Below are 9,915 nucleotides of genomic sequence, written 5' to 3'. Positions count from 1 at the left end.
AAAAAAAAAAAAAAAAGACAGGCTGGGCATCAGTAAGTGTGTGATTTGATTACCATAAAGATGAATAAAAATAATGTATTAGTCTGCAAGGGGGAGTATAAGAAAACTTCAATCTCAACTCCTACATAAACTACTCTAAAGGGGACGTGAGAGAATATGTTTAGACTCACTGCTCAGCCTGACCGTTGGCTCTGCCTCAAACTTACATCATTCCGCATAGGAAAAGCTAAAGGGAAGGCCGAGAAGATAGGTGGGCACTTACTTTCTAAAATTCAAGCTGATTAATAAACAGTTCTGTTGGGGGTGGGGGGTGGCGCACCCCTTTAATCCCAGCACTCGGGAGGCAGAGGCAGGTGGATTTCTGAATTCGAGGTCAGCATGGTCTACAGAGTGAGTTCTAGGAGAGCCAGGGCTACATAGAGAAACCCTGTCTCGAAAATCCAAAAGTAAATAAATAAATAAACGGTTCTGCTGGGTATAGTTAATCATACCTTTGAAACACTTGAGAAGCAGGGGCAGGTGGATATTTGAGTTGAGGCCAACCAGGAATATATATGGAGAACATACCTCAAAAAAGTAAAAAATCAAAATAAAAACGTTTCCTCTGCATATCAAAAGACTCAGAGAAACAGGATTAAATCATGGCATTTTAAAAGAAAAATGTCTTTTTTAAAACACACCTACGTTGATAGGAGTTAGCCTCTAATTGTGTATAAGATAAATGCCTTTACCATGACTTAAGCCGGTTTTCCTATTACGTTCAGTACTGCCACTTGACAGCGACTAAAGCCAACAGGTGAACAGAAAGCTCTGAGTACAGTACACTGATCTGCAGGAAAGAGGGGTCTGTTACTGCTTTCCCGGTTGAGTTTGTTGTTGTTGCTGCTGCTGCTGCTGCTGTTTTGGTTTGTTTTCCTCCTTAACTAAATCTCTGTCTCTCTGCAGAAGAGCAGCAGCCATTTCTTTCTAATTCTTCCCAATACCTCCACCACTGTAGCACACACACACCCCCATCTCCGCAGAACATTTAAATAATACGTTGGCATAGTAACTGAAAATTGACTGACCTTTAACAAAAAAAAAAAAAAAAATCGGCTGAAAGAAAACTGAACCACACTTATCAACACACAAAAACGCATTATGTTTCGTAAAAATTATTTTTGTGAAAACTGAACCACAGGAGTTCGAACGAGTTGCATCTGAGAGCTAATTTGAAAGCCAACCGTAGAAGTGATTTTTTTTTTTTTAAGGAAAGAAAAGGCGAATAGTGCTATCGAAGGGTACTGTATTAAAAAGAAATAAATTAACTGGGATCGGAGAGGCAGCTGCAAATCAGTCATTGTTTTCTGAAAGGCCAGGTTATCTCCGGGATTTTTTTTTCCCCACCTCGGAGGCTCAACCAATCCCCACCTTTTCTGAGTTAACCAGTCTCCAGGCAAGCCGCGCATCCTGATTGGCTCGGAGACACCGAGTAGAAAAAGCAGCCAATCCTTGGCAAGCCAGACCTGTGCTATGGAGACGTTACAACCACTGCATGGCAAGAGTGTGTACAAACCTGTCGGTGCAGCGAGGCCACCTCCCACTCCTAAAGACATGTGCGGAAGGATTCCCTAAAGCCAGCGGGCCCTGCCTCCGATCTGGCTGGCATCGAGTTAAAAAAAAAAATTCTTCCCGCTCTCTTTTGGGGGCAGGAATAAAGAAAGTGTTGTAATCAAAAGCGCGAGCGGGATAAACTCTGCCCCGCGGTCTGACTCCGTCTCTCGAAGCCCGGTTTTCGGAGAGCGAGAGGGAAAGTTACGGATGGGAAGGGGCGAGGGTCGCGGGCGCACCCGCCCGGAGGGAGGCCAGCCTGCCGGTGTGGAGTGAGCTTGCGAGCGTGCGTGCGTGTGGTTTGGAAGTGAGTAAATAAACAGCTCTACGGGCACTATCAGCCCGGGCAGGCGGCCCAAGTTCCCACAAGGCTCGGCCTGGGAAAACGGAGGGGCGCTCGCAGGGGCGCGAGGTCAAGTCGGGGCGGGAAGGCACCCGGAGAGTCCGGGGGCGGGAGGGGTGTGTCGGGGCCTGGAGGCCCGCCAGGCGCTGGAGGAGCTGCCGGGGAAGCTGCCGCGGCGCCCGCCTTCGCTCGGCCTCGGGCCCCGCGCCAGGGCCCGCCTCCCGCGACGCCTCACTCCCCTTCCGCCCGCCCGCCCGGCCCGCGCCTGCCCGGGGTTGCCGCGTCTCTCGCTCGCCGCCCGCCTCGGGCCCTCCTCCTCTGGGACTCCGCGCTCCCGGGATCCCCTCCCGCTCTTTTCCTCCCCGAGTCCCGCCGCCCGCCTCGCCAACCTCCGCCTTTACCTGCCGCGGGAGCGGGGCGTCGAAGCCCCCGGGCCGTGTCGTCGAGTGAGCGCCGCGGGTCCGCAACCCTTTCCCGCCGCCGCCAGCCACTACGCTCTCCGGCGCGGCGCGGCGCGGGGCTGGCGAGCAGCTGTGTCCGCGGGGCGGGGGTGGGGGAGACGCAGCGAGCGTGCGGAGCGAGGACACACTGCCGCTCTCCGTCCGACCGGGGAAGAGCAGCCGCGCAGGAGCCCGCCGCGAGAGGGCGGGTGGGCGGCCGCGTGGGGAGGGGTCTCGCGGCCGCCGCAATGGCTGCCACGTAGCCAGGTGGATCTCCGCCCCCGCCCCGGGGCCGCGACCTCTGCCGCTCCGCACACCCCCCACCCACCCACCCGGGGCTCTCCAGGATGCGTCGGCCCGGAGACCCGAGCCCACCGGTGCTGGCGCCTCGCCGGCTCCGTTACGAGAAGTGAGTCCCGGGCCTGGCGGGAGACTCAGCCCGGGACCCGCGGGGCCCCCGAGGCTCTCCCGGAAGCTTGCGGCCCGCCGCTGTCCCCCGAGGGCTCCGGGAAAAAGCAGGCGCGGGGACCCCCCCCCCCTACTGCTGCCCGTGTAAGCGCCCCGGTGAGCCGCGGCCGGGTCTAACCCTCACCTCTCTCCCGAGCCCGAAAAGCAAAACAAGGTCGTTCTGGCCCGGGGCAGCGAGGGAGGAACTAGGAGCTGGGGCGGGCGGGACTGCAGCTGCGAGGTCGGCGGGGCGAGGCGATGGGCCCCGCGCTGTCCCCCACGGGGGCCCGCTCACTCGGGGCGGACGGGCGGCGGCGCCCGGCGGGAACAAAGGGCCCCGCGGCCCCAGCAACCCGGACGGAGGCTGCCGGGACCCAGCCCGCGCCGCCAACGTGCGGTCGGAACCCGCTGGCCTGAGCCCAAAAGAGCTGCGGCCTTTGCCAGTGTGGAGCTGGAGTTTTCAGGTGCCAAGAAAAAGCAACAGTGTTCCCTTTCCCTGTTTAACGATCCTGGATGATTAGCCCGTCCCCTAAGCCCGCTCCATGTTTTTCCTGTTGGACTCTGACTTCCTCGTTTAATTTGTTCTGTCCTGACATGAAACGATCAGAGTACAAAAGTGTGTCTCTCTCTAGCCTTCTGATTAATGATGCTGCTGGTCGTTTCGGAGTTTTTAGTTTTGTTCATTTTGTTTTTGTGTCTGTTTTCTCCTGGAGTTTCCTCTCTTTGCAATTACTTTGTATTCTTTCACTGCCCCCCCCCCGCCCCCGTAGTAAAATAACCTCTTGATAAAGTATTCATCCACATCAGAGAGACAGATTATCTGTCAATTGTTATGGCAATTATTTAAACTGAATGTAGATTTGAAAAGAATACAAGTGAAAAAAAAATCCCTTTAGATCTGGTTCGAACATTCTCACACTCAATGAGCAAATGGTCTAGTGGATTTTTTTCTAGAAACTGGTGTATTTAAGCAAAGAAACTATTGTACTTAAGCAAATAAATTTACTAATGAAATCTCCCACACAGAAAAGAATACTAATGGATTTGTTTTTCATTTTCTTTGTCTTTTTAGAGATCTCTTGAGTTTCAGTGTTTAAAAATATATACTATACAAACATCTTTATTAAGGCTTATTCTAAATATGGTAAACAAAAGAAATGTAATAGTCCACAATCCTGAGCGTGTAAGTAGCTACTGCTGAGAACCTAACATTAATCTGTTTCTAAGCAGCTATTAGGAGCCTAATAACTGTAATATATGCCACTTTTGAAATGAAAGAAACTTAGTAATTATAGACTTCAAACAAACCTAGCAAATTTATATTAATTTTGTTCACCTGAAATATGTTCAACGTGATAATAAAAACTTGTAAGTTCTTGAATTTCTTTTGAACATCTGTTAAGGATTTATCACATTCAAATAATAAAAAGGGGGAATTCTTAAACATTAGAGAATATATTTCAAGGGACAGCACCACCCAGTCTGAATTACTTTTGCTTACTATGTCAAAAGAAAAGTATCAACCCCATAAAATTCTCACAGATGTAAAGAACAAAGCCATCTTTACCAGTGTGCACAATGCCAGGCTTGCTTTATGAATACTTCCAAGGACTCCTCTTTCCTTATTGGCTCACATTCTAAGCCAATAGGAAAAGTACAACACATCTTTCAAAGGAGGAGACAGCATTGGAATAAATGGATTGTTTATCACATTCATTCTCTCTCGAGCTTAGGTCCTGTAGTTTCAAAGGAGACATGTAAGATTTGAATTACAGAGTCTCCAGACACTGGTGCTACTTCTCATGGGTGCAGCTCCACCTCTGCAGTCTTCCAGTTGACTAGAGTATAATTGGTTATAATTAATTGTATGAAGGTAGTATTTAAAATATCAGATGAATATGTAGAATGGCAAAATGCTACCAGCTAATACTTTTAATAATGAGGTGACTACTCAAATCTTAGTTAAAAAAAAAAAACTGGCCCTTAAGGAACTAGAGATTTGTAAACGTTTTCAGAACATTTGGAATATATTTATTGTATAAGTTATAAAGCTGTTTGTTTATATTTGCATTTGGAGCCTAAGTATAATTTCATTGCCACAAAAAGTAATGTATGGCACCTTTATTTCCCTCTGCCTTATTCTGCTTAATCCTAGTTTTTACAGATGTTTGATCTCTTACTGGATTACCAACTCCTGGAAGATAGGTTGTTTCCTGCTCAGCCTTGTATTCCTCACTGCCAAACCCAGAAACTTGTACAAAAGAAGCAGTGTGCTGTGTTAAAGGTGGAATAAACAGGGATAGCAAATCAAAAAGTCCATCTGCTTCTCTCCTTAGTTACATAATAGCAGATCAGTTGTTTTAGTTCCCCTGTCTTCGGATCTCACGATCTCACCTCTCATACGGTCTGGGAATGTAGCTCGGTAACACCCTACTTACTGTTCTTGTCTCGTGTGTGAAGCCTCAGACTACAAAAGCCAAACAAGTCCCATGGAAATGGGGTAGTAGGTGCTACCGCTGCTAACTAAAGTAAACACGTTTCAGTGGATTGTGTCCTTACCACATAGACAGTGGTGTTCTGTGCCCTCAGAGTGGCTTCAGTACTCCAAAGTCAATTACGTCTTTCAGGTGACACTCATAGTATCTATTCTGTGACAAGCTGTGAACACATGTTAGTAACTCAATAAATTACAGATGTGAGTGGGCGCGATCAGTGAAGAAAATGTAATTTCCTACAATTGTTCATCTATAAAAAGCAGGTATTAACACAATGCATCATTTGCCATGAAAGTGTGAGGGCTAGATTTCAGATCCCTAAGTGGTGTGTACCTCCCTGTAATCAGAACACATGGAAGATAGAGATAGGATCTCTCCTGAAAATCAGCTAGCTAGGCCAGCTGTGTTTTCAAGTGAGGTGTCCTGACTTGATAGGTAAAGTGGCAAGAATGGAGATGCTTTGTGTCAGCTTCTGGCCACAGACATGCATGCCCCCACCCAGATGTGAACGAACATGCATACACACACATCCGAATCAGAAAAGACTGATGAAGCCAATTAACTTTGAAAACTCAGTAAAGAGAGGCATCTCTGAGTTGCCAGTGTGAAGAATACAGTTCAGGTTCCCAAAATCTGTGTAAAAAAGCTGGGAAGATGGGGCATCCCTCTGTGACTGATTCCAAAACTCCTCATCAGCAAGTCCAGACTAGCCCAACTGTGATTAAAGTCAATGTTGGTTCTGTATATACACATGTACATGTGCACGCACACGCGCGCGCACACACACACACTACACATACAAACACAAAGCAAAGTAAAAAAAGAACTCCAAAACCAATCTCCTGAGTAGGAGGGAACTGTTGTGGATTTGGTTTAATGCTTGCATTATGGGTTCCCAAAATTGCCCTAGAATCCCGAATGTAAGACACTGAGGGTCCCGGTCCCGAGCTGGTTCTGATTGGCGAGTAAAATTGCCAATGGCTGGGCAGGGAGACAGAGGGGGGCTTTAGGATTTCGGAGCAAAGGGACAGAGGAAGAAGCAGAATTGCCAGTTGTAGGAAGAAAGGCATACCAATCATGTAAGAACCTCCCCAAGGACACCCCCCTAAATTGGATCTGGGGTAACAAATATGGAATATAGATTTTAGTAAGTAATCAGGAGTATTGAAGGGGAAGCAATAGCAACATGGAAGTTGTGTGTTGTGTGTGTGTCTGTGTGTGTGTGTATGTGTATGTATCTGCCTCTGCCTCCCAAGTGCTGGGATTAAAGGCGTGCACCACCATGCCCGGCTCCTTTATTATTAAGATGTATTTTTTGTGTTCATCTATGTCAGGTACTTGCAGGACAGAAGCTGGTGTTGGATTCTCAGGAACTGGAGTCAGTGTCCTGTGAACCACCAGACAGGACCCAGGTCACCAAATTTGAGTCCTCTGAAAAGCACTAAGCAGTCCTCAAACAATGAGCCATCTCTCTAGCCCCCCTTTTTTGTCTTCATTTTGAGATAGGTTCTCAATAATTACCCCAAGCAGGCCTGGAATTCATGTTCCTGTATTTCTGCCCCTTGAGGGTTGGGATCCCAGGCACAGACCTCACCACCCAGCCAGAGGAGATAACTTACCAATAGGGAGGAATCGTGACATGAGCAAAGTTTTCATGGACAAAACTAAACTTAGTGTCCATCTCTTCTCACTGCTGCACCAGCTTTTCTCAAAGTTGTGAGAAAATATGGAAGTAAAAATAATAAGGAAACTAAAATAAAGGGGGATAAAATAAGCTTAGAAGGGTTCTTGAGAGTCATAGAACTTTGGAAATATCTCTATATAGTAAGGGAATTTATTGGAATGACATACGGTCTGCAGTCCAACTAACCCAACAATGGGCAAGCTGAGTGAGAAGTTCAAGAATCGAGTAGCTGCTCAGTCCCTCAGGACTGGGTGTTTGAGCTGGTCTTCTGTATAAGCTGGAATCCTGAAGAAGTAGGCTCCAACAGATGTGCTGGCAAGTAACTGCCAGCAGGCAGAGAAAAAGACACTCTCCTTCTTCCATTGTCTTGACATAGGCCTCCAGTAGAAGGTATGGCCCAGATTAAAGGTATGACCACCAATGCCTGGACTTGGAACTTACTCTGTCTCAGACTGGCCTTGAACTCAGAGATTTGTTTGCCTCTGTCTCCTGGGATTAAAGGCCTGCGCCTAAGCTTTTCATGGCCACTGTGCCTCAAGATCCAGATCAAAAGCCTGTGTCCTCCAGCCTCCAAAATCTGGATCACAGGAGTGTCCATTTCTGGGTTGTAGTTCTTCCAGATATAGTCAGCTTGTTAACCAGGAATGGCCACCACAGAGATTACCACAGAATGAGGATAACCCTAAATACTAAGATCTCTTTGGAAGATAGAGAAGTTGTCCTGAACCCTAGAGGAAATATATACTCTCTCAGAGCTGACTGACTCAAGAGAAAGAAGAGCTCAGACCAGCAGCCCTGGTAAGCTTCTGTCTTTCCCCTCAGCAGGAATCTGGGAAGAGGTAGGAAAACAGGGCACATGTGCCACTTCAGCAACAAAGAATCAGCTCATTGTGTGGAATCCTAGCACTTGAGAGGCAGAGGCAGGAGGATCAAGAGTTCAGGGCTAGCCTACACATCAAATGTGAGACGAGCAAGCTATAAGAGTATGTCTCAGAAAGGAAAGAAAGGAAAAAAAAAAAAGGCACTTCTTAGAAATTCTATCCCCATTACTGAGATTGCTGTGCTCAGTTTTCATAATTTGCTCACTCTAGCCTTGCTATCCTGCTCCTGCTAACCAGGCAATGGTCTATGACCAAGCCTTCCTTGAAGCTTTCTCTACAAGACAAGAGTGTCTCGAGATGGTGGTAAAATAAGCAACCTGCGTTGTATTCTTATTATAGCAAATTAGCAGTCTAGTTTACACGTCACTCTATGAGACAATATCAGGAAAACCTATGGATTCGTGCAACAAAATTTTTAACTGATATTTTTTTCTACATTACTGAGTCAGAGAAGTTCATGTTTGGCAGCTGAGCCCTGAAGGGTTGATCCAAGTTCCTACAGACCTACAGGGTTCCATCTTGTAGCAAGTTTTTATTACCTAAGGTTCAATTTTCCTGTTTTCTAAGCACAACTTACCCCGTTATCCCTAAGCTGCTTCTAATAATCTCCTGCCTTCAGACTAGCCAAGGGGTGGAGAGAGAAACATGCCAGCCAAGTTTCTCCACAGCCATTATTTTCCTACAGTTTTATCCAATGAGATGGAATTAAAAATGCATGGTTCCCCCCAGCCCCCATGGCTTCTAATTGGGAAAGGATTAGTCATTAGCAGTTAGTTCTATGTAAAACAAGTCCTGCCCTTTATTCTTGACCAAAGAACAGAAGAAATTAGGGCAAGCCTCACAGGTCTGCTTCTCAATCCATCCTCCCTGACAAATTGTCTGATGGGAACTTTTCATTTGGTCTTAGCCACCTGTATGGCTCAATAAGATTTCTTCTCTGTCGGGGTCTAGCAAACACAGAAGTGGATGCTCACAGTCAGCTATTGGATGGATCACAGGGCCCCCAATGGAGGAGCTAGAGAAAGTACCCAAGGAGCTAAAGGGATATGCAACCCTATAGGTGGAACAAAAAAAAAAAAAAGATTTCTTTTCTGTTTGGGGTTTTTTGTTTTTCTAGACAGGATTTTCATTTCTGGCTGCCCTGGAACTTGCTCTGTAGACCAAACTGGCCGGGAACTTAGAAATCAGCCTGCCTCTGCCTCCCAAGTACCAGATTTAAAGGTATTCGCCACCACTGCCCATCCAAAGCCCAAGGTTTTGTGCGTCTACAAACTGAGCCTGAGTCACATCCATGACCTATACCTTTTATTGAGATGATGTCACACAAACAGAAAACTTACAAAAAAAAAAAAAGTCAAGAGTTTGAATACACTCTCCCCCTAGCTTCTCATGGTTTTAACATGCATAACTAGTCTTCCGAACCAGCTTGTTAACAGTACAGAAACTATGGTTCTGTGTATCGCAGTACCGTGACAGAAGCCGGAAGCTGTTTAAAGATCTGAAGGTTTACTTTTGTCTCTTTCTTTCAGTTTCTTTCTTTTTTTTTTTTTAATTAATTTATTTCTTTATTTTCTGCACACCAGAAGAGGGAATCAGATCTCATGGGACTAGAGATATAGAAGTTGTGAGTTGCTACCATGGATGCTGGGGATTGAACCCAGGTCCGCTGGGAGAGAAGCCCGTGCTTTTAATCTCTAAGCCATCTCTCCAGCCTTCTTTCACAAGTTTCAGTTCAAGGTACACAGTCCTTCGCTTGGCACATGAGGTAAGACATCATGGCGTCGGGAGTGTGTGGAAGAGACTTTACTTCATGGCCGCCAAGAGGCTGAGAAGAGATGCAGAGAAGGGTCTGGGAAGAGAAATAGCCTCCAAGGACATGTCTCAGGTGACCTACTTGCTCCAACTAGGCCTACCTTCTACAGGGTTGGTTGTTTTTTTTTTTTCCTCTCATTAATTCATTCACTTTACATCCCAATCTCCGATCCTACTCCTCACCTCACCCCACCCCATCCCTGTATCAACTGCTCTTCCCAAA

At 46.9% G+C, this 9,915-nt stretch overlaps 2 protein-coding genes across 2 annotated transcripts in view; one reads left to right on the top strand and one right to left on the bottom strand.

The window, feature by feature from the left end:
* N4bp2 (NEDD4 binding protein 2) overlaps positions 1-2,417 on the bottom strand; it is a 62,449-nt gene extending 60,032 nt beyond the window's left edge. Inside the window, exon 1 of the mRNA XM_029477787.1 lies at positions 2,335-2,417. The gene's annotated coding sequence lies outside the window, so the exon portion shown is untranslated. The remainder of the gene's footprint in view (positions 1-2,334) is intronic.
* Positions 1-4,185, top strand: part of LOC110294861 (translation initiation factor IF-2-like) — a 6,862-nt gene extending 2,677 nt beyond the window's left edge. The window contains exons 2-3 of the mRNA XM_021163347.1: positions 1,692-1,862; positions 1,932-4,185. Of these exons, the coding sequence (XP_021019006.1) occupies positions 1,692-1,862; positions 1,932-2,958 (1,198 nt within the window). The 3' untranslated portion in view covers positions 2,959-4,185. The remainder of the gene's footprint in view (positions 1-1,691; positions 1,863-1,931) is intronic.
* Positions 4,186-9,915: the final 5,730 nt, after the last annotated feature.

This window comes from Mus caroli, chromosome 5, assembly GCF_900094665.2.
Source record: "Mus caroli chromosome 5, CAROLI_EIJ_v1.1, whole genome shotgun sequence".
Classification (NCBI taxonomy): domain Eukaryota; kingdom Metazoa; phylum Chordata; class Mammalia; order Rodentia; family Muridae; genus Mus; species Mus caroli.
The sequence above is the reverse complement of the archived record's forward strand: the minus strand, read 5'-3'. Positions and strand labels throughout refer to the sequence as shown.